Raw genomic sequence first — 25,676 nt, forward strand, 5'->3', positions numbered from 1 at the left:
AAATTGAATGAAGTCAATTTCACCTCGGTCCTCCAGGTGAAATTGTATCACCAGACGTCCCTCAAAATCGTTCCCCGTAAGGCAGGGTGCAACTTTGCAGAAATTAGTTCTTCTTTGAAATGAGAAAGAAGCACGGAAGAAATTAAAAGGAACTGGCTGTGTGCACAGTTTGACGCGGGAGAGCGGAGAGAAAGCGCCCCGAGCCTTGCTATCTCGAATTCATATTTCATCTTATCGCTAAATTGCCCGCTGTGCGTTCAATCTTTGCGCCGAGCTTACTGCCTGTGACGGAGTTAAATGCCCCCTTGCACCTTGCCGACTTTACACGAGATGCTTTCGTCGATAAATTTTTCAGATCGCTCGTGTCGAAGAGAGAAGCTCGGAATTTTACGAAAAATCGAAATAACGCGAATATCAAATTATCCCAATCGAAAGAATTTATTTATCAACAGAATAGAAAGTAATCCTGGATTTTGCAAATATCGAAAAAGTAGACAGTTTGTTCCATTATTTTCACAGAATTACGAATCGAAATAGAGTTTTATTTATTTTAAATAGGGACATTTCGATCTCGTGAAATTTTGTGAAAACTGTAGAAAATTGACCAGATGACGTGTATAAACAAAAAAAAAAAATCGAAAACTAGATTACATCCATTACGACGAAATCAGATTATGAAGAATCAAAAAAAATAAATAAATAAATCTCTCCATACGAAGTCGCGTAAAATCAACAATAAAAAATAGGTTTTATTGGCAAAATCCAAAATATAAAAACTGATCCATCCCGGCAATGAAACATCCATCACAATCGAAAGTTAATTTAATTCAACCAGATCCAATAACGAAATAATCAAAACTAAATACACATCGATTAACCAACCCTAAAAACCTATTTAAAAATCTTCTAATCTTTCAATTAGAGTTATAGCAACAGCACCGAACTTCCTGTTTCCTGAGTTGCTTCGAGCTGCCCGCCTTATCATCGCTTCCACTGTTCTTCCGTCACTGTGACCACGGTTCCTTCGTCGAGGTCAAACTCACAAGTTCGCCGCCGCCCCTCTCCAAGATTCACCAGCTCGATTCTCGATTGCTTCGAAGTGTCATTCCGACTGCTTCCAGAGCCGGCTGCTTCCAGATCTTCGACAAAGCGCGATAATCCAAACTTTCGTTGGGCGAGGACATTGGGCCGAGCACACTCGGAGGACACTGGAGGACGTGAAGGAAAGATGAAACTGGCGCGAGAGAGAGATGAGAAGCGAGACGACACGCAGGAATCGAATATCTATTATTCTGAAGGCTCGACGATGAAACGTCGTCGAAGAGGATGGATCCCGAGATGGTGCTCCGAAGTTATCCTCGTTCTTTTCTTTCCATCGTTACCCGATGTTCTCTCCCCGAGAATGAAACTGCGGAGCGGATCTTTTCGATCGTTCGATTCATTTTCGGTGAACTTTGGTGAGCAAACGATTCGATTCTTCTTGTATCCCGCCGGATGGAACGGATGATCGATGGAGGAATGATGATGAGAAGAGGGACGATAAAGTCAGAGCAACGGATGACGGGAGTAATTTTAGAAATAGACGAAATTTGTGTTGGAACGTCAGAATTGAAAAATTGTGTTTGCAAGAGTGATTCCCTTGAAAATTTATGAAATAAGTTTTAGTGATATGATTTAATGAGATTTTTTTTTTTTACGTATTGATAAAGGAGGATAAAAGGTAATTTTATGATTATGTGGAAATCGTGAACAATATTATTTTAAACGTTTTAAAAATAAATTAATGGTAAGGTTTTTAATTTTTATATTCCTTAAAATAGAGAATAATTTTGACATTTGAGCAAATTGTGAATCGTATTGCGAAATGTGAAGATATATTAGAGGATCTTTCGTTTATCAGGGCAAAGAAGGATTATTGTATGCGAAAAGGGAGAAAATTGAATGTGTGTTAGGTTGATAGGTAACGTGACATTAAAAAGAGATAAAACCAACCCCTTTGATTTCCCTGGAAATTTCCATTCTTCTCGAATATAATATATAGAGACTGAAAGTAGGTGTCATTTGTCTGCTCAAAGATGTGACAACTTTTTTCGAGCTGGAGCTCTTTTTTTTTTTTTACACAAATTCGAATAATATTTTCATCGCGAATACGAATTTATAAAATATTTAATTGCTGCAAGTTGTCGAAAATTTTTTCGAGTATTTGTTCAAAAAAAAAATTGTTTATCCTAAAAAATTTTAACAATCAGTAAACGCGAATAAAATAATACCGTATTTATATTTCAATGGCATTTTCGCAAGATAATAGCGTTCAATCACTTTTCAGATTACATTTTAAAAATTCAACGAAAGACAATACGAATATAAAACGATAAAAAAACGATTCTTGCTTTTTCACGAATAATAAAGAAAATTTATCCACGATACATGATAAAACTTCAAGATCAACATCAAAATTTAAAAAAAAAATTATCGATAACACGATTTATCGACAATTTATAAATATCAAAAATATTATCAAAATATGTAAATCAATGCGACAATGTTTAAAAAGCCAAGGAATATCCAATTTCTTAAAAAGCCACGTAATAAAATATTTCTCGTTGCCCTCTCGTTGCAGGGAGAGGGTTCGATCGATCGATCGAATTTATTCAAGGAAGAATCGAGTGTTAAAATAGCGGAAGGACGGGTGGCCTTAGCGCTTTACGTTCTAACAAATAATAGATCGCGTTGAGATGATCGAGGGAGGCTATTTATCTTCGGTAAATCACGGCCAAGGGAGGAAAGAATAATGACAAAACGCTTACCTTCCCGGAACCCCTCGAGTTGCATAAGAGAACACCGGCAGCGTGGATTCTATATTCCTTGTCGAGTTGTTCGTGCTGTCCTTGAATTTTCCTGCCGGCAAAATCAACGGAAAATTTTACGTAAAATAGATCTGCGGCACATTAATGTAGTGGAAAATGTATATTTTATGATTTGAGAGAACGAAATAACAAAATATAAAGCGTTGTTAATAATAGAAATATCAAATCCTTGAAATCATTTTTTCACTCTTCTCTTCTTCTCGTAAAACGTATACATATGGTACAAAGTCTTTGAGAGAATTTTTCTTCAAGATAAGATTATTTAATTTAAAACATTTTCTGCTTATAGTATATTTTTCTTTGATGAACACCAATCATATATAATATCTATACTATATATTTAATTTAAAATCTTGATAATTTCTCCTCCTCTCCCGTCATCCCTATATCATTTATTAGAAATGTTTTATATTTATCTTCTCATATCACAATTTGAGATTATTCATTTTGATTATAAATTCCATTTCTCAGCGATCGGTTAATGTTTTTTTTTTATTAGTAACTCGTTAACAAAACCTTCGTAATGAAGGTTTCTTTTTGCAAAGAAAGTTTAGGGTTTTCCTATATATATAAGAGGAGGAAAATTTCCAAAAACTTTTGACTAATGACGTATATTATACATATATACTTTTCCCTAATTAACCATTCCCAGCTTTAAACTCAATCTCCACTTCTATCCTCGCCAAACTTTGTTACACGCACACACACACACATCCCAATTTTTCTTATCGGAGCCGGAGGAAAGTTACTTTGAAACCTCTCTAGCAAACAGCTCGCTAAACGAGCAGCTTTCTCACCGCGCAAGAAGTCCATTTGTAAGCAAGCACACGACCGGCTAATTCGCTCCAGTAAATTTCACTCACCTCTTTTAATTCCCTAATATTAGATCGCGCACGAACTCGCGCTTTGTTTTCCTGTTCGGTCAATTGTTTCCAAAACATCTGAAACATTATTTCGCGACGTTATTTCGTTCGATTTTTCTTTTCGTTCGTTCTTCCTTCTCAAGGAAATGAAAAATAAAAAAAATAAAACAGAGGGACGAAGGGATGGGTGGGGCGAGTGAACGAATGAAGACGAAGGAGGTGGCGGGCGAATTTTTTCAAGAGGGCGCGTTTCACGGCCACGGTGATTTACGAATCGAGAAAGTTCGAAGGACGGGCCTTCGTGGAAAGTTGGGCAATTACGCAGGGGTAAACAGCCTTACAAATTCATGACACGAATCTATCGGCCCCCTCTTCTTCCGGGCAATGCTCAAGATTGGAAAGGGATCATCGAAGTTGAACACACGTTCTTTTCTTTTGCCTTTTCGATGACTTTCGAAACTCTTATCCGTTCGATTGAATTGTTATTAAATTTTCACTCTGTCGTTAGATTTTTATGCGAAAGTTTATAGTGTGAGTTATTTCTTTGTGCGTGTGTGTGTGTGTGTGTGTGTGTGTGTGTGTGTGTGTGAAATTAATCGAGATTATCGAAATCTTTTTCATCGTCTTTCTTATTCTTATTCATCGAATATGATGCTTCTTTCTCGAAACATTTAAAAGTTAAATCACCTTGGCATCAATTCCTTACTTCAATTTACTTGAGATGAAGTTGGAAAAGATAATTTTCTTAATGAAATTTATTCAATTACATTGACGAGCTTCAGTTTCCTAAAAAGCGTCTGTTCGTTAAAATAATTCATAAAATATTCAAAAACGTTTCATAGAAAATATTCTTTCATTTCTCTTGCATTGAAAAATTCATGATATTAGAGAACGTTGAGAAGAAAATTAATGAAATTAAATTTTCCTAACATTTACATTACAAAATTTTCAATATGTAATATTTTCTTCTAAAATAAAAAAAAATTGTTCCATTACCAAAGTATTATTTATTTTATCCAAATTTATTTTTTCGCTTATATCCATTCCAAATAACAATAAATAGTTTATTGTACATAGTTTATCTCAATACCTTTAATCTTTTTCAATCTTCAATTTCAAATAAAATCTCTTCCTACAGATTATGAAATTCTGAAAGCAAATTAAATTCTGCATTGCAGAAACACCGCAGCATCCGGCCATCTAATAAAGAACTCTTTACTCATGAATAATTCAACGTCGAACAATATCGAACAGTTACTATATACCTGATGAAATAACGTAAATCTTCCCTCGAACACGGAATTTTCCCTCGTCGAGTTTTCTATTTCGCGCGATAATCTTGAGGCCGGAAGTGTGACACGCGTGATGCCATTGCAAATACATGTAAGAAGGAAAGAGAGGGCCTAGATTGTTCAGGGATTTCGAGATAGCCTCGTGGATGAACTAGGAGACGACAGTGATATATGAGTCTTGAACAGGGTTGGTGGTTTATTCTCTCGATCTTTAGAGAGAAGCCATAATCAGCTGTCACTGATATTGGTTAAATTGATTAAAAAAAAAAAAAAAACTAACAACCCTTCTTTGATTCTTGCATAAATATATTATGAGATATTGCGAATGCAAATTATAAATCATGTGTAAACGATGCAAAAAAGGAATTTTAAAGGTAAGATAAACATCGTTGTAATAATTAACTTCGCTAATGATGAAATTATAATATTGAATTTGTATTTTCTAAGGAATTTTGAAAGGAATTAGTAATGATTGATAATTTATTTTGCAAATAAAATCTTATTACTATTATTAATAACAAACAAAGGCTATCAAAAAATTTTACGTATCTAACTTTTCAAAAATTGAAATCACAATAAATCTATAATTTTAATGCGATTGTAAATTGTATTTATATCTTGAATCTTATGTGAAAAGTCAAGGTAAATTGCTATTAAAAATTACAATTATATTATATTTTTAATACATAAGAATAAAAAATTCTTTCCTATTCTATTTCATTGAAAATCTTCTCAAAAATTTTAATCCTTTCTAGAAAAAAAAAAAAATTCCAAAAAATTGCTCACAATTGAGTTAAAACAACTCAATTCAATTTCTTCCAAATTCTACGATCTTACTATTTTCTATCTCACCTCTCCTCCACTTCTCATTCACCCCGTTCATTCTCAAGAGGGATCGTCAATTATTCCGTTGTTTCTCGGGCGTGTTCGCGTGGGTTGAGCCGTAATTAGACGTCACGAAAACGGCGCAACTCTGGATCCTCTAAATTCGTCGTCGCCGTGTATAATCGACGAGGCGCAACCCCCCCGGCGTCCGCAAACAGCGCCGAAACGCCACGAGAAGCTGTGCAAACATCGTCCGCCCAGAAAGGGGAAAAAGGTGGAAAAAGAAAAAAAAAAAAAAGAAGAAAAAAGGAAGAAGAAAAAGAAGGGAAGGAGGAGGGAAAAACGCACAGCTTTACATATCGCTGACTCGAGGATTTTCTCCTCGAGGTGTCGCCGAAACGCTCGAGACGCTCGACCCGGAAGCGCCTCGGGAAGTTAGCACGTCACGTGGTCCTAATTTTCCGGATTTCGAGATTTTCGAAGTGATCCACCTACGTGTGTATAACCGCGATCCTGCAATCCCGGTGGACTTATCGTTGGGGGATGCCAACCGAGGATTCGCTTGGGATTTAATTAAAAAAAGAGGCGAATTAAAGGAGGATTCGTCGAATGGAAAGAAGTAGGGATCGAGAGAATGCATCATCGGTGAAAAGAACGTTCGACATTGGTTGGAACGTTTAATTTAAAAAAATCGAGCGTTGTTGATATTCGACGCATCTGGAATTGTGAAAAAAAAAAAGGAGAAGTGAATATCGATTTTGGTTATTGAATTTTGGATATCGAATTGCGATTCAAAAGGTCTCGTTTAAACATTTCTTATCTTAATATTCTTAGAACGATAACGATATTGGAATATATATAAGTGCAGAAACGTTGTACATGTCTGCCGCTCATATCATATTTCCAGATTAGACAGAAAGATGAATGTAGTTACATTTGAATTTTTCGCAATTTTGTATTTCACGCTTGTTGCATTTACGCAGACGTGAGAGCAATTTTCAACGAAGAATATTTTTCGTTGTTCCACCGAGCATACTTTGAAATATTGTAATTCATTATGAATTTTGGAATGTTGCAGAATTAAATTTCAAGGATTAATAAAGTTCCTTAAACTGTTGTTTCTAAATTTTTCTGATGGCAATTTTTCAAGCAAAACAGACGCAAATTTATACTATATAGGAATGATACCTCAGAAAGTGAATTCATTTTTTTTTTTTTTTTGCAATTTTAGTTTGAAACAAAATACGAATAATCGTGTTCCAAGCTAAGATTGAAATTAGAAACGATGTAGAACGTTTAATAAATTGCAGAATTTCAAGTTATTAGTTTCCAAATTAGATATTCGTTTAATTTCCAATAATACATTATCGAATCAGAATCTGCACGAAGTTAAATGAGTATTATTAAATTCTTAATCTCTTGTGAAATTTACTCTACGATATATGTAATACTCTATGAATATATCTTTGGTATCTTCATTATAATATCATATGAAAATGTAAATTCAATGTGAAATGTTTTATGAACGAATGACTGAAACATTAGAATGGAGGACGATTGAATGGAAAATTACGTACGTTTAACATAGTTATTATTCAATTGCAACTTCAAAAACTTTACAAAACCTTTCTGTAATTCATCTGTTTCTAACAAGCTCCATTAATTTTTTTTATCAACATTTGTATCGTTATTCATTTCTCTTCATTGGATACACAAAAATAAATTTCCCCATTTCCTATATTACACTACATCGCGAAACCAACGAAGAAATCGTTTACGCTACAAACCCGTTCAAAATAATATTCTCACTGAAACTTCGATTCAACATCGATTCAACATCGACCATCCATTGAATCTTGAAATTCTGAAAATCCGTACAGACGGCTCAACCTCCGTGGATGATCCGCGAGGCGCAAAATTAGCAGCGGAGCGTAATCGCAAGCGAGAAATTCATTAATCGCGGCGTACTTTACGCGCGATGAAACGCGATGTAGCTGGAAAGTTGGCAATTTCGGCATCGACTTCGAAACGACTCGCGCCGGAAGCTAGGCGAAACTGCATAATTCCACGGTAGTTTGATCAAATTGTTAGTGCGCCGGAGGACAGCCGCTAATAAATCTTGAACGAGTTAATCCTCCTCCCCTGTTCCGTTAGGAGAGGGGGCGAGAGCGAGGGGGAAACTCCGTGGATGGTGTTACCGAGGGTCCGATGCCAACTTGCAAAATATATTATTCGAAAACTACCGGCCGGGAAAATGAATGTTTTCCTTGCTCGGGTTTTTCGTCCCACCGTGGCCATTTTCGATAACTTTCGCAGGCAAGTTTTACAGTTTTGAGGGGAGGGGGGAGGAGGGAGGCGACGTGACCGGTAAAAGCTTTTGCCCGCGATTATTTTCGCGTCCGATGACGTGTCCATACGCTGAGTTGACCTTTTTATAATATCGTGTCTTTTTTTTTTTTTTTTTTTTCATTTTCAAAACCATGTTCCATTTTTTTCGTTTCTACCGTTTCTTCCGTTTCGTTACTCGTCGTGTAAGAAAAACGAATTCCGATTGCGAGAGGGATTAAATGTATTTGATATTTTTTTGGTTTTCGTGTTGTATCGAGATACCACGTTGATAACGAAATTCTTATTTATAGAGGTTTAGTAATAGCGTACAAAATGAAACGAAGGATTGTTGACTGTCGTGGGAATCACCGGTGGTCGCCATTAATAAGTCTTGCAATAGCACTATGGGGATCACGAGGACACCGAAATTAATTGAAGCTTTGAAGTAAATGAACAGCCGTATCTATCAAATTTTTAATGCTTTATAGCGTTATATAGTAATGTGAGATAATAGTGTAGTATCTATTTTAAATTTAATGCATATTTTTTTTCGAAATGATTAATTATCGATTTGACATAGAAATATATTTAATAAGATATATTTCATGTATTAAATATATATTTTATTCGTGTATTAAATATTATTAAATATATATTTCATGTATTAAATACAAAAAAGTTGTAATATTATTAATATTATATGTATATGTATCTTTCAGAATTAAAAATAAGAATGAGTATGACTTCGATGAGTTGACCATCGTCTGATAAAACACGTACTGATTCTACTTACGATATGGCGTGCAGCAATTCCTGCCGTTGCTTTTCTTTAACTTTCACGCTTCCTCCTTCTTCAAGAGCTACTTGCAGTTCCCTCTGGAGGACTGCAAGTTTTCTGCGTTCACCTTCTAAAAGTAAAGAGGTAACCTGCAACAGTAAGTATAAAAAGTTAATCAAAATTTCTGGAAATCGATTTCACTTGTTTTTGCATTTTTAATTTTATTCAAACTCGAATTATTATTTTATTTCGTGATTAATTAATCATTGCGTGTTCATTTTAATGTATAATTATTTTATATTTATTATTTTTTTCGCGAATTAGCAGTTAAAATATATAATAATACATATATAAACCGAAATTAATATAATAAATTTTATTAAATATATTAAATTTATTAAATATATTATTATTTATATATTAATAAAATATTAAAAATATTATATATATCATAATATTTAAATATTCTATATTTTAATTGTTAAAATTAATAAATCGATAAAGTAATAATACTCATCGATACGTATGTTTGTGATTTTGCCCTCTAAGCTACGGTTACCGAGTGGGGAAAAGTCGCACGTTACGAATCAGTTCCGCTTCGACCGTGGTGCCGTAAGGACGAGTCGTAGTTACGCGTATTCGATTATTAAAATAATTTAAAATTGCGTGTGAATTTTGTGTTTAAAATACGTGTGCTTTTTTTACGAGTGTTTAAAGTACGTTTATTCGCGAGTGTGATAATTTTGTGCGTTTTATTCGCGAGTATCACTACATTTCATCATTATTTTGGACAAATCGGAAGTTGGATGCCGAATGCTGTGCCGTGTATTATCTAAGAACAGCAAGTTGCATGCTTCTTCACACAGGTAACTGATTTATTTTTTAAATATATATAAAACAGAAAATCAGAAAGAGAAATAAAACGGAAATAATGAAAATATATTCAATTGACTCGTATCTCGACTATGATTACGCGCCAAGAATAAGAATAGACAAGGAAAGTAAATAGTAGGAAAAGGATAGAAATAGTAAAAATGTTAATGGTGGCGCCATCTCTGGAGCCACAAATGAAATAAAAATAGAAAAGGAAGTAAACGAGGAAAAGGACAGAAATAGAGTAAAACCGATCTTTGGCGCCATCTCTCGAGCCACAAATGAAATAAAAATAGAAAAGGAAGCAAACGAGGAAAAGGACAGAAATAGAGTAAAACCGATCTTTGGCGCCATCTCTCGAGTATTTTTAGAAATATATATTTTTGGTACTCGTAAGATGGTGCTAGTGATCAATTCTACTTTATTTTATTTTGAAGAAATATTTTTACTACTCAAGAGATGACGCTAGTGGTCGATTCTTATTCTATTTCTGTTCTTTTTTTATTATTTGCTATTCTTTACTATTTTGTTTCATTTGCGGCACTCTAGAGATGGCGCTGATTGCAATATTTTTACCATATCTCCATCCTTCTCTTACTATTTGCTTTCCTTGTTATACTTATATCCAAATAATATAGTTAAAAGAAATTGATTTCTGATTAACTTTATTGCACCGTTATTCTATTTATTGATTAAAAATCTTAACAGTATCTATTCTATACAATTTTTATATATCGTAAGTACTTATTTTTTTCAAATAGCATCATTATTAAATTTTTTTAAAATTAATATCGGCGTTGTAATTGATAAATATTAAAATTCATCGAATCGAATTTTTTCATAAATGATATTTTTTTACAAAATATCAATTGATTCGTTTTTTTTTTTTTAATCTTCAAATAAGAAAAGAAACTTACGATATAATTAATAATACGAAAAATATATTAAATATATTTTTCATATTATTATTAATATATAATATATTCTTCTTTTATTCGAAACAATTTTTTTTCTCGCAAATTTACATATAGTTTTCTCTTCTACCCATTATCAATCGTGAATCGCGATCGAAAATCAAAAAACAGTGTAATTGATAAATATTAAAATTCGTCGAATCGAATTTTTCCATAAATGATATTTTTTTACAAAGTATTAATTGATTCGTTTTTTTTTTTAATCTTCAAATAAGAAAAGAAACTTACGATATAATTAATAATACGAAAAATATATTAAATATATTTAATTATTATTAATATATAATATATTCTTCTTTTATTTGAAACAATTTTTTTTTCTCTACATATAGTTTTCTCTTCTATTATCAGTCGTGAATCGCGATCGAAAATCAAAAAACGGTGTACTTCAAAAATTGATAACTTCAAAATTTATTCTATAGATATAGATTTAGATTCTTTTAGATCCCTTTAGATCCTTTCAAACAAAAAAAAAAAAAAAGCATCTCCAATATTCCATTTCACTACTATAGAAAAAAAATCAACATAAAATATTTTTGTATATAAAAGAATAGGGAAGAGGAGAAAACTTTTTCCACGAATAGAGACTCGAGGAACACGGTTGGCGCGAAATTTGCTTTCCCATTTAGCACGATATCGATCTCGCAATCTCCGTTCTTGCTCGTGTTCCTCTTCTAGCCGCGTGCATCTCGATGCACCACCGGCCAGGCGTGGGTGTATCGTAACTCGTGTGTGTGCGTGCTCGGCCACGTTCCTTGCTGAAAGACGTGGAACTCGAACAGATTATTATTCGTGGTGATGCGAGAGCAAGCAAGACGCGAGCTCGCGCAATTTACCAGGGTAACCTGCATGCGAATGCAGATTGTAATTGGTTAGAACTACTGAATTTCCTATCTGTATATATGACTTATTATTATTCCGGGATTGTGCAAACTCGACAAACTGGATTCAGATCACTTCAGCTCGCATCTTTGCATAGGTTCGTCTTTGCGCGTACGTTCGAATAGGTTCTTGTAAGGCTCTATAATCGCGCTTCCGCTAGAAAATATTCTTCGTGATTTGATTTATTGAATGATTTAATGAGCGAGGAAATGACGATCGAAGCATCTCTGAAAATTTGTTTGAAATTTTATATAACTTATATACGAAATTGATTTAATTTATACATTTGTCGAATTTAGATATATTAAAGAAAAGATAATTAAAATTAAAATAACGATTTCGAATCGAGTAGAAATGCTTGAAAATGAATTGTTTTCAAGCCAATAAATTAAATATATTTGGAAAATATATATCTATATCACAAGCTTTTTGAAATATTTTAATTATAATTTCAAAACAGATCATTATCTGAATTTTATCAATTTCCAAGAATTCGATTATCGATCACTTCAAATTACAACATTTAATCGAATAATCTGTACAAGTATCGTTTTCCTCGCTCAATGGCACGTTGATCTCTGATAATTTACAAATCCTACGACGCGAGTTACTCGAAATCGCAACAAGGTTTTTTTTCGAAGGAAAATCTTAAATAAAGAAAACGAAAGTTGAAATTTCGACAATAGGGGGTAAGGAGGGATATAACGATGAAACGGTGTCTGTGTCTTTCGAGCTGGGAACAAATCGATATCGTATCATTCGTTGTAGTTGGGCAAGTTAATCTTTAGCAAGTAATCCATGTTACTTTATCGCGATATCGCATTTTCACATCGAGTGGATCGAAGGGTTGTTATCAGTTGCAACAGCAGTGGCTCGATAGCAAGAGATATCGTACAATGTCGAGTATGTCGAGTAGAAAGAGAAATGATCGTACGAAATATACGATGGTTCCACTTTATTACCTCGAAATTACGATTCGAAAAAAATCGAATATTCGAATTAAATTTATTCGTGGAAATAATTCGTGGAAGGGAATTTAATTTTTGTAAAAAGTGTATACTTATGTTATTATTAATACGAAATTATTTCGAAAAATTTGTTATATTAGGCATAAAAATATATAGCAGATACAAGATATTAAATCATAAGCTTCTCAATTAAATTATTCAATATTTTTTTTTTTTTATTCACATTTCCTTACACGCAAGCAACAACAAAATTAAATTATCTTTTAATTTCCATTCAACTTTGTTGTATCCATTGTTCGTCGTCTAAGTAGAAAAAAAAAAAAAAGAAAGAAAAAGGAGAAAAATTAAAATTTCTAGCTCGCGAAACAGAGTTTAATTTAAACATTGATCCACCCGTGAAAATAAAGAAAGAAAAAAAAAAATATTTTCTACTAAGGTTGCCGTTGCGATTAACCGACAGTTGACTGACGTTACGCGGCTATGAAGTTTATTAAAGATATAATTCGCGGCACATGACAGTTCCGTCTTCCACCCAGCTAACAAGGATGTCCGATTAGGAAAGACAGGATAATAGCTGACAGCGCTTCGTAATCGGCTTTTACTATCGCGATTATACGAAGGGCGAGCAATTGCGCAAACTCATATTTCGACATTTTATCGAATCACACGATCAGTGTTTGTAATCGTTCGTCTTGCGGAAAGAAGATAACGGAAAATTCATCCTCCTTTTTCTTTTTTTTTTTTTCCTCTTCCTTGTCGGAATAGCGTTTGATAATGGCCTTAAATAAACGCGTCAGACATCTTCTCGTCGATGAACGATGAAACGTTGTTTTCCTTTATCGACAAAAGATGAACGGATAAATATTTATCATGGAAATTTGGGAGAAATTTGAATATTGTAATTTTTTAAAATTCTCTAAATGTTTATTTATAGAATATCTTTATTTATAGAATATCTTTTTCTTTAAATTGTTTTTTATTATAATATTAATTAGGTATTCCAATAATAATTACGCAATAATCTCCTCGATTATTCCATCGTACCACTTATACCAAATATTTCCAAATGTATAATTTTGAAAAACAGGATTGATCATTTGCTTCGTTTCTTTGGCAAAATCGCAATCAACAAAATTCGATCGATATATTCAGATGGTCAATCGCTATTTCGATAACGAATCATTTTCTATCGACATCCATTAAAATAATTACACGAATCGTTAAAATCAACGATAGAAAAAAAAAAAACGAAAAAAAAAAACCACGAATATCAATTTTACACCATGATTCATCAAACTTACGAAACGAAATTTTTCTCTTTCTCTTCCCCTCCTCCCCACCAACTCTTCTCAAAAAAAAAATTAACAAAGTAAAAACCAATCAAAAGCCATCAGAGAAACGATGGCCACGTTTGCAAATGAACCGCGAAATCCGATCGTGAAATTTCGTGAAATTGCACCACGTGGATGCAAAAATAACTCGACCTCGTTCGCGATTCGATCGATCGGGTTGAGGGTTTTCGATCGTGGAGCGAGGAGGAACTAGGGGGAGGGAAGAAGGAACAATTGCGGGAAAAATTGCTCTGTTGCCGCGATTAAACTGCGCCTCTTCCCCCCCCCCCTCCCCTTCCCTTCCTTGTATGGTAAACGGCGGATTCGAAGTGGTCGTTTGGTTTGGAAACGGTTGCCGGAGAAGCGAGACGAACGAAATTATCCGCGATGAAAGGTATAAACCGTGAAACGACGTCAACCTTTGGCCAAGTCGGCGAAAAGGAAACGGTACTGACCATAAGAAAGGGAGGATAAAACGTATTTCCGCGTTAGGACGATCGTTCGAAGCCGATGCATCCGCGAGCTTCTTCGAGGAAGCTTTTTGCGCCGTTCACTCTGTCTCGGGAAGGACGGCTGATTGTTGAGTAAAGATGGAGAGGGAGGGGGAGGGGGAGGAGGAAGCGGATGGAGAATAATTGAGACGTGGATTTGTGGCGGGTCGTTTGAAACGAGGTCCCTGTGCACAAGGATGATGTACAGTTTCTAATCGCTTTTTTTTGTATTTTTCATGAAACTTTTAAAGTCGTTTCGTGTCGAGGTTTAATCGAGATTTTGAATTTTAATATTCAAAGGACTTTTTATCGTTTCTCTTCTCTCTTTTTGATCGATGCTTAGCCTCGAAAGACGCTAAGGATAACTATATTTCTTTTCTATATTTCTTATTAGATATTTAAAATACATTTGGATATTATAACATGCCATGGATTGATAAACGTGGAAGCAAAAGAAAATTTATTTTCGTAAATAAATAAATATACAAACGTTCCATGGTATAGTAATTTTAATTCCATATTCCTCCACTTTCATAATAATATATGAAGCTTTCTAAAGATAAAGATCTCCATCTCTTTTGGCAAATTCATTTAATTGGATATAGGATAGCGTGTTTCTACATTAATCGTGGACAATTTCTATTGGGAAGAGATATTTTCACATCATAAAAAGTAGTATTTAAAGTTATGGGGTTGCAATTGCGCCGCTGTGACTCGTTCCTTCGCGAAAATGACATTTAATCGAATCGACGAAAGGGACGGAAGGGGGGAAGGGAGGGGAGGGGAGAAATAGGCAGCATGACGGATTTCGTAATTTCTTTGGCCGGTGCATGGCGCGTCAACCGCGCCATTATCCGGTTACGCTTCCACGGGCCCCGAATTGTTTTCACTTTTAACGCTAAACGCGGCCCATTATCATAAGCACCGCGATCAAAATTACGGACCACCGTCACGATCCACTTGGGGAACATCCACTTGCGGTTTCTTCAACGTCGTTGAGACGTAATTTTTCTTCGTTCGTTTTTTCGGTACCACAATTCGTCATTGAATCATGGGAGAGACTTGGGATTCCTCTAGAAAATTCATCCTTCCGAGAGCGAATCTAAATGAAATTTTTTCTAAATGAAAATTTATATACATTTCTCTTCGTTAGCAATTTAACAGAGAAAGTATACCAAGTATTTCAAAATTTCAATTTGAGTATCGTAATTCCAAAATTTGAAAACTGTTTGCAACCCCTTACGTATAAATCCATCGAATAAAATATGAAAAAATACTCTTTCAAGATTAATTAACGAGTAATATATTAATAAACCCCATAACTTTAAATACTACAAGTATTTCAAAATTTCAATTTGAATACCGTAATTCCAAAATTTGAAAACTGCAATCCATTACATATAAATCCATCAAATAAAATATGAAAAAATACTCTTTCAAGATTAATTAACAGTAATATCTTAATAACAAATAATATCTTAATAAACCCCATATCTTTAAATATTACTTTTATGATGTGAAAATAACCCTCCCCAATAGAAAACACGAATCAAACGTTTCTTCGCTAAAAACCTCTTCTCAAAACAATTAACAAAATCAAAACAACACCAATTCGATATCTTTCCACGTTCGAAAAACGTCCCCTTTTCGAATCCACTCCATCTCACAATTTTCCCGCGCTCGAACCAACCCAACCCAACCTAACCCAATCCAATCCAACCCAGTCGAACCGAACCAACCGGCGTTACACACCGTGATCGACGATTTAATGAACTCGTGACTCGATATTACAGCCGGTTTACATCGTGCCGATTAAAACGGGCAGGAGGTCGATCGAGAGAAAGGGAAGGGAAGGGGGGAGGGAGAGAGATAGAGATAGACGATGCTCGCTCGGCAGGCATTAAGCCGTGTCGTTTATAATGAGCCGCGCCGCGATTAATTAGGCTCGCGCCATATTGGCCGCCAATTAATAAAGGCTCATCGGTGATTACGATAGAGGCGGAGGGAAGCAGTTTTATGCAAGGGCGAGCTGGTATCTCCTCCGGCCGATCAAATTACGTTAGAACGGCCACTGTGGGGCCCTTCCATCGCATAACATCTGTTTGTTCGATAATTCATGAACCTCGTCTTTCTGTTCCGCTCTTGTTTTCTTCCTCCAACGAGGATGCCTCTCGTTGCTCTTTTTTCCTCTCTCTCTCTCTCTCTCTCTCTCTCTCTCTCTCTCTCTCTCTCTCTTTTCTTTTTGTTTTCTATCTTGTGGATCCCTGGATATTTTTTTTTTCTTTTTTTCTTTCTTTCTTTATTTTCAACGATCGTTAACTTGGAAAGTATGTAGTATTAGGTTGATCTTGGTTGGCGGTTTCTTCGATATCGAAGAGTATGAAATGTAGATATATTGGATTAAAATGGAAAAGGGAGTAGATAGTTTTGGAATTTTTTACTCGAAGCGTTGAATGTGAATGAAAAATTATCAGGAATAAAAGATGGTCAGGATGTTGTTGTGAGTTCTAGGGTTTTATAGGTTTTGAGGATTTGAATGTTTTATAAATTTGAAATCGAACCAGGAGAAAGTGAACGGATGGTTTTGAAAATCTATTTGAAATAAATTCAATTTTAGATTTTGCGTTCTCCGTGAGCTTCTCACTTTTTCTATTCTTATAAGAAAAGTTTCATAAATATTTTGATGAAATTTACGAAAAATATAGTAGAATTAATCCAACTCGTTGTTTTTTCAAATAATCAAGGAAACAATTAAAATATATAGTTCTAATCGGAATAACCACGAAATTCAATCGAATCAATAGATTTTATATCATAAATTTGATACTTTNTATCATAATTGATATTTTATATCATAAATTTGATACTTTCTAAAGAATTTTCGCAGAAACTAAATTATCTAGCAATATTTAAAAAAAAAAAAGAAACGAAACAGTTAAAACAAAAGATGGTCGATTGCTCAACGACCAACGACTATCGAAATGAAGTAATCGTCAACCGTGAAAATTACAACGAGTTGATCACTTTCACGATATAGAAATATCGATAACTCGTGATAGACGAAAAACAGGTGTAAAAAGTGTAGATCTAATCCTTGGATAGGGATAAAAAGCGAGTCGATTGATCGTTAGCTTCCATGACAGGGAATTATTAAGAAATCTCTCTCTCTCTCTCTCTCTCTCTCTCGAGGGAGAGAGAGTGAGAGAGAGAGAGAGAGAGAAAGAGAGAAGGATAAGATTATAGCAAAAAATTAAATTACTCACGGTTCAACCGTGATTACATTACAGGGAGAGAGTACGTGATAATATTGGCCGATCCTTTGAGATGATGTTCTCTATCAAATAACAACTCGTTATGAAAAAGTAGGAAAGTTATTTACATAAAATGTTCTAAATGTTAGATATATTTTTATTCCATTCTGTTTTATTTTTTTATTGAAATTCTATATACGTTTGTTGATAATCTCGAAAATAGAAAATTCAGAAGCGTTCAATTTATATTTTCTTAGAGATAACGAAGCGGATAATTAAATTGATCGTAATAAAATAAAATAAATCCTTCAAAATTTATCGTCTTTTAGATTTTAAATTCGAATATCGAACATGAATTGTATATTGATTTAGTAGAAATTATAAAAAGAGGAAATAATTAATAATTTATTTTATTCATTTTCCATTTCATGTGACGATAAATAGTTTGAAAGGATATATTTTAATAATGTCAGATTCAGAGAAGTCGAAGAAGAAAAAAACTTGACTTGTCGCAAGATACAACTATTTTAATCACAAGTGTAGACGGAAGTGTGGACAAGTCCAATTTTAATAAGTACTGCTTTCTCGTAAAAATTAGAAAATATCATCAAGTTTTCCTCCTTACGTCATTTCGTAATTAGTATCTTGTAATACTTGGAAGTTAGATCGATCAAATCCACTTTCCGACTACATTTTGTCATATTCAGTATCCCTTTGCGGGAATGAATTAATATCATTAACGAAATCTTTCGTAAATCAATTGGCAAAGTTTGAAGTAAATATTCTCGTATTAAAATTCATTAATTATTCGATAATGGTCAATCGAGGATGGTTAGTCGAATTTGGCACAATTTAAAAAGAAAAAAAATATATATAATCTTGACCTAATAAATTAGATATGCGTTTACAAATAAGTTTACAATAGATTCCCGTTACGAGGTGTACTGTGCAAATTAAGAAGATGGACAAATGAGTTACCCACGATCTAACGGATATTTACAACTATCGATGATTATAAACACTCTGTGTTTCTCACAGAATCGCAATAATAATTACAATATTTCTCGAATAATTAAATTATCTTTTTCGATCGAAAAAAACTTTAAATTAAAATCGCGAAAGTGAACGGAAATAATAATTTATATATTATTTAAAAACAACTTTTATTCTAGATTAGATTAGGAGAGATAGTTTTTTATTTAATCGCGAAAAAAAAATAATTATCAAATTATAATTCGAAATTATAAGATATAAATAAATTTCATATTATTCTGATAATAATATATATTTTCCAAGGCATATGGCAATTTCAAATAACGTAATAGCTACTCGCATTAAGTGGATAATAAAATACTCCGCTATATAATTCCATGATTTCTAATAAAAATTGCAACTAAACAATGCTTTCCAATATTACACAATCCCAATAAAAATTTGTAAAACGATCTCTTCGATTCGTATTATTACGCGTCGAAGCGTGATAATAAAATAAAGCGTGTACGAAAAGCTTGGGAGTTCGAGATCGATGGACGAGGATCGATTGCGAACGATTTATACACGATCGAATGATTTCGCGCGATGGCTTTCCAATTTCGTTCGACTTTTTACGAGTCGGTATACAAGAGAAAGGTGATACCTTTCTAAAAATCGATGGCCTCGGATGAAAATCGATCGCGCGAAAACCGGAAGTGAAAATCGTATCGCATCGATCCCGCCACGCCAAGTCGTTCCACTGTTTTTTGTTACCTTTCTCCTCTCTTAATTATTGGTTTAACGATACTGGAAGGGGAATGAAATCGATATTATTAATTAGGAAAGGAGGATGGGGAAGGATGTCTGAAAATTATGGATATAAAGTAAATTCGTGTAACGAGTTTCCGAGTTTACTTATGAAAGATTCGTGTCAAGGAAAGATTGAATGATAGAAGATGTGAGGATAAAAAAAATTTTATTATCTAATATCATCGTTTGATAGATACTTTGAATTTTATAGAATTTTATGGAATTTGTCTATATCTATGTCTATATCTATGTCTATGTCTATATCTATACAACTTTCTTCTCCAATATGTAGAAAGATTTTGAAAAATCAAATTAAATTATCTAATATTTTTTTCTAAATTCTAAGATTAAATTTTCTTTATTCAAAATTTCGAAACTCCGTGTACGAGTTATAGAATATAACTCGAAGAAATTCTAAAAAGATAAATTCGTGGATATTTTTATAAGATACAATGAAATTTAAGACGAATAAAAGACATCTTTCAATTTCGCGTCAAAAATCCATGACTTTTCATCGTTGAAGGCAATTTTCACTTTTTCTTCCTCCTTCCCTTATTTCCCCTTTGCTCGACAAAAATTTCTCAATTATCTCTCTCTTAAAAATTTAACACCGCGATAAATCTACTTAAAGAAAATTGGATCAGTTTTAAAGATAGCTCGGGTAGAAACGAGTAATAATCCATGGGCGATCCTTGGCGGGATCCTCGAGAGGGATCGGCGAAATGGGGAAAGGAAGAAAGAGCGCAAGAAGACTTTCTTTCCTCGGTGTCGTTTCGGTTTCAGATAGCCGTTTGTTCCAGCCAATACTGATACCGTTTTCTGGGTCGTGCCTCTCACTCGGTCTACACACTCGGTGCTCTTGGCAAAAGTGACTATTGAATTTGCAACCCGCCACCTTATGCGGTGAATGGGCTATCGATTCCGGATCGAATTTGTTTCTGACCTCGACAAGGATATCTAGGAGATCTAGTTGCGCGTTCGACGCCCTTTACCAAACAAAAAATTTTTAAGGAGAATTTTTATGGAGCAATTCGAATATTTCCGCGTGATTTTCGTGATTTTCTCTTCGATAATAACGAACGAGGTTAATCGAGAGAAAGAAAAGAAAAAAAAAGAAAGGGTTGGAATAAATACTTTCGACGAGAAAGTTTTAAGAAAAGATTGGAATTTGCGTAAAAATTATTTTCGATCGGAAAAAGTTTTGATTAAAAGTATCGTAAGGGATGCAAATAATATTTTAGAAGCAATTACCTCGAGCTGCACGCCAAAGAGATCTCGCGATCTGCCGGGTCTCGAGGTTTCTAGCTCCTGCATTTCGGCCTCTCTCTCCGCTAGTCCCATTTCTTCTAGATATCTGAAACGTGAAAAGGGGAAAAAAACGATATTCAAATTTAATAGGTATTCCTCGGGAAATTTCTTTCGTCTTAAAAAATTTCTTTAAAAAAAACTGCAATTTTGCGAAAAATCTCTTTCAAGATTGCAATTTCCTAGGTAATTTCTTTCAAAATTTTCAGCAATTTCCTCTCTTTCAAAATTCCAATTTAATTTTATTCCCAATACACATTATTTGCATAGATCAAGAAAAATATGTTATTAAACGTATAAATATAATAATTTCATTTAAAATTGCAATTTACTTTTATTCCAATGCAATTAAAAACATAAATTATCGGACAATTATCATCAGTATTGTTATTAAAGTTATAATTGCAGAAAGTATAAAATGCATAAATGTAAAATCGTTGAAAGGCTGTGATGTAAAAGAAATTGAAAGGTAACTAATTCCGGTTGGAGACGTTCTTACGAAACATATCACCGATTACTGGTAATAGGTAAAAGCTCGAACATTAGATTAAATCTCTATCCAACTCTTCGAAAATGCATAACAAAACGATAAATCCGTACTTCGCAGATCTGTTGCCACTTCGCCGGTTAGATTGAATTTCAATCGATCTCTCGAGATTGCCTCTGGTATTAACAAACAGGTTTTTTTATATTGATAATCCGTGTAGAACTTGAATCGAAGTCAAACAGGTTGTGCGTTTAATGTTACGTAACGTAATTGCAATATGTCAATAAGAAATAAACAATATCAATTAGAATCGCGGGGTGAGTTTTGTTTCAAATCGATTCGTTTAACTATAAATTGAATTAAACGAAGTTTACATAATAGGAGAAGGACTATTCGATTCGAATTTTATTTATAATTATGATTAAGTATATTATGTAAAATAATATCCTAATAAATTAAATGAATTAAATGTTAATTAAAAAGTTGACCGATTGAGCCTTAATTTAGCCTTAATTAGTTAATATAATCAAAGATCATCAAAGAAAAAGAGAGTTTCGTACACGTTGTTCTTTAGAATGACCGTAAAAGATTCAATGCGAAGAACAGTCCCTCAATACTTGCAATTAAACGTCTCTTACGCCAACAAATCAACTTCTTCCTTCCTTCCTCTCTTCTCCGTCCTTTTTCCCTTATCCCTTCTTTCTTCCTTTTTTCTTTTTTCCCTTTTTTCTTTTTTTTCTTCTTTTTTCTTTTTTCATTTCGTTACGAGGACCGTGGTTAATCCAATTAGAAGAAGATTGCCGCGCGAAAACGCAACAACACAACAATGGCGCCTCGTCGAAACAATGGACGCGGTTGGAAGTTCTCTCGTACACGCGCATCGACCTTAACGATACCGCCGACAGCGTGATTATTCGGTAATTATTCGTAATTAATCTCGGGTTGACGTTCGAACTGTTACGATTGGCCTGCATGAATTATTTTAATTGCGATTAAATCGATCGGATATTCGGAGAACACGTCCTTCCGAGTGTTGTGGGAATCGAGATCTTCGAAGAGTGAAACCTTCGAGATGGAATTTTAACGAGGAAACGAAGATTTAATGATTGCAATTAGAAGAAAGATGAATTGCGTGTAGCTTAGATACATACGTTGGATGTTTGCTATTGTTGCTGAAATATTTAACAAATATCTATTAGGAAAAGTTCTGTCTCAGATACGTTTATTGTTTCGAAATGAATGATGATGAGAAAAATTCTTGTGATATTTTGACACTTTGATGTCATTTATCGTTTAAATTGTAAGATTTATATAACATTTATATAATATTAAATATATTGTTTTTCTTTCTCCTTTTCTCATCCATCCATTTTTTTTCATTTTGCCACTTTCTCATTGCATGCATGAAACGTTCTCGCACAAATGTATCTAATAAAAATAAACGATTCTACACTCCGTAGTACTAACGACTGTATTTCGTGTATGAAACATGAAAATGTCAAGCTGTCGTTATCGAAAAACCTTCACCACGTCATAGTATCGCGTCAGCGATTGCATTACAACCGGTAGATACCGGCAATTAGATATTTCTTTTTTTTTTTTTTTCCACGAAAGTTTCATTAGCTATTTATCATTTCGTGCTCGATCATATTCGAGTCGACAACAAGCAGTGGAATAAAACCAAGCATAATCGCCAGAGAACCATCTATCCGAGGCATTAGCCTTGCCCCTCATCTAACGCGCGATCCGCTTATTATATTGAAATGATGCGAGCCGCAACGCGTTTTTCCACCTTCTTAAGCTTGCATCTGATGCAAACGATATTTTGCAACAGAGCGAAATTTCATAAGAATCCACTCGATATTTTTATCGGGTTCTCTCCCGTGGAAAATTCGAATGTTCGAAAGTGAATTAGCGAGCGATGACGTTGCGAAAGTTTGATGTAGAATTTCGTAAAGGAAGGAAGAAGAAATCGCTTCCTGGATGCACCCTGGTTGCGGAAAGATGGAAGGATACTAGAGAAATAGAGCATGGGTTGATTCGAATTACGACTTTGGGCTACCGACTCGAATTTTCCTCCGCCATTTTATATTTTATACTTAACTTCTTCTAAAAATCTCTCTCAACTACATCTTATAAAAAAATCATCCTTAAATCGTTATCATCAATTATATTGGAAAAACAGCAAATAGCATATTTCACGCACGTTTCACACTACTCGTTAATTTTCAAAGAAATACACTTTCAAGCGTGATGGTCGAAAGAAGAATTTCAGAAATATCGATAGAAGAGATACTCTAGTCTCGAAGGGATAGACTCTCCGTGCATGGAACACGGATTAGAGGCGGAAGCGGAGGTGGCAACTGCATAACGGGATCACCGATACGGATCATTAGCACCGATGCGCCTTCGACCGAACTCGACCACGAAATCGGTCGGGTCGCGACCGATCTGGAAGGCAAGCGAGCTGCATCACCGTGCCGCAATTTTTCCGTTTCGTTTTCTACGCTGTGACTCACCGCCGCTGTTGCGAGATTCAGCCGGCGACCGGAATTGCGGCAGAATCGCGAACTCGGCGCGTTGAACCGATTTACCGAGATTCCCGCAGTTTGCTTTTGCAACTTGTCTTTCTTCTCTCGGTACGTGTTCATGAATCATCGGGTGGTCAATGATAATTTGAACGAGGATTCAGGTTAGATGGAGAAGTTAATAATAATACGATAATATTAATGGTATTTTAATTAATTTAACCGGACATTAATGAAGATAATCGTCGAGGCAATTACTCGAAGGTCGCGTACAATTATAGTAACTGAATAATACATTAGGTTTGTAATTATAGATTTATAATGGTAATTTTGTGATCGAGTGATTGCAATTAATTAATTGCGACCAAAAGAGGGATGAATGTATCCTTGTTGAAAATGGTATAGTATCTCCATGGTATAGTGAAAATTAGGTTTTCCATTAGGAAAATTGCGCCAAGTCTTTGTTGAGTTGGGTAAATTCTTGTACATTTTGTGACCTTTTGGTCTTAGCAAGTTGAAGAGAAAGTATATAGGGAGAGTATATAGGTTTCATAAGAAATATAGAAATGAGGATTTGTTAGAGGAATATAATGTGGAATAACGACGTGATTCAGTTCACTTTGCGATTAACGATATCAGGGTTGTTCTGTTCTCCTTTTTCTTTAGCCTTTCTAAGTATAGGCAAGGTGAGTTTGCTCACTGGAACGCGAACCTGTGTTGCAAATTATAAGACATTGAATCGTGTATTGTTCTATTATTAACATTTTCAGTTATTTGTGTTCAACAATATTACTATTAATAACTTAACAACCTCTGCAAAATTAATATCTCACAAGACGCGAGAGACAATAATTGAACGAATCTCTTTATACTTTCGCGGGTTACAAAAATACTTTTGAGGGAAAAAAATCATATACATTTAAATTATTCCAGAATTCCTCTATTTAACAGGAAATCTATGTCACAAAAAAGTATCCTTCAACATTAATTGTTATCTAATTAATCCACCAAGCCGCTAATTATCCTATTCCAACTATTTCTCCTTCGACTAACATTTCACCAACCAATTCTACAACAAAATATTCCTCGCATTCTCTTCAATTTTCGCCATTCCACTCCATCACACAACATATAAAACATTAACAAAAATGGAGAATCCATCGCTCTCCAAGAATCAATCCCTCCGTTTGCCATCAATCAAACTCGCATCAGGACATCGTTCAGGACACACCCATTCTCGACACGACCGCTACCCATTCGTCACATTCGTTCCTTTTTTTCCTCCCTTTCCAGAAGCTTGCAAAGAGGGTTGAAACAGGCAACGTTGACGCGTGAATTCAAAACAACGCGTTGCCACGACACTCCGGAAACAAAAAGGCCTGGTTATCGATTACAGGAAAAATTCTTTGTCATCAACGTGTCCGTGTCCACACACACACATACATATATATATATCCAATATCAGACGTCGTACACCTTTTCTTATCACGGCCACCAACCGAGCTGATGTTGGTGGTGGTAGGTCGAACAAAGTTAGTTGGAGCATCGATCCTCTTCTCTCTCTCTCTCTCTCTCTCTCTCTCTCTCTCTCTCTCTCTCTCTCTCTCTCTCTCTCTCTCTCTCTCGGCAACTCGGAGGATAATAATTAAAGTTCCAACGTCGGTGGCTGGTTTTGAACGTACCACCCTCCACTCTGCGCTTCTTCCCACCTCTCGCCGTGTAAACAGACCACGAACCACGCGTTTCAAGCCGCCCACGATGGATAAATAATAAGCAGCAATAACAACCTGCCAGGTAGAGCGCGGCTCGCGCGTTATTACGAGCCAACTCTATCTAACAGCAGGATCTCGA

At 34.6% G+C, this 25,676-nt stretch overlaps 1 protein-coding gene and 1 long non-coding RNA gene across 4 annotated transcripts in view; one reads left to right on the plus strand and one right to left on the minus strand.

Annotated features, from left to right (window-relative positions):
• LOC122719922 overlaps nt 1-5,574 on the plus strand; it is a 153,509-nt gene extending 147,935 nt beyond the window's left edge. For 2 of the 3 annotated variants that reach the window (XR_006347698.1, XR_006347697.1), the window contains exon 5: nt 923-3,026. This is a non-coding gene — a long non-coding RNA (uncharacterized LOC122719922). Of the gene's footprint in view, nt 1-922; nt 3,027-4,908 lie in introns of those variants that run through there. The other variant, XR_006347699.1, reaches the window with a different exon arrangement.
• LOC122719921 overlaps nt 2,754-25,676 on the minus strand; it is a 68,502-nt gene continuing 45,579 nt past the window's right edge. The window contains exons 2-4 of the mRNA XM_043946196.1: nt 20,757-20,859; nt 8,969-9,102; nt 2,754-2,898 (exon numbers count right to left, since the gene is read on the minus strand). Of these exons, the coding sequence (XP_043802131.1) occupies nt 2,754-2,898; nt 8,969-9,102; nt 20,757-20,846 (369 nt within the window). The 5' untranslated portion in view covers nt 20,847-20,859. The remainder of the gene's footprint in view (nt 2,899-8,968; nt 9,103-20,756; nt 20,860-25,676) is intronic.

This window comes from Apis laboriosa, unplaced genomic scaffold (assembly GCF_014066325.1).
Source record: "Apis laboriosa isolate Shangri-la unplaced genomic scaffold, ASM1406632v1 scaffold9_cov152, whole genome shotgun sequence".
NCBI classification, from domain to species: domain Eukaryota; kingdom Metazoa; phylum Arthropoda; class Insecta; order Hymenoptera; family Apidae; genus Apis; species Apis laboriosa.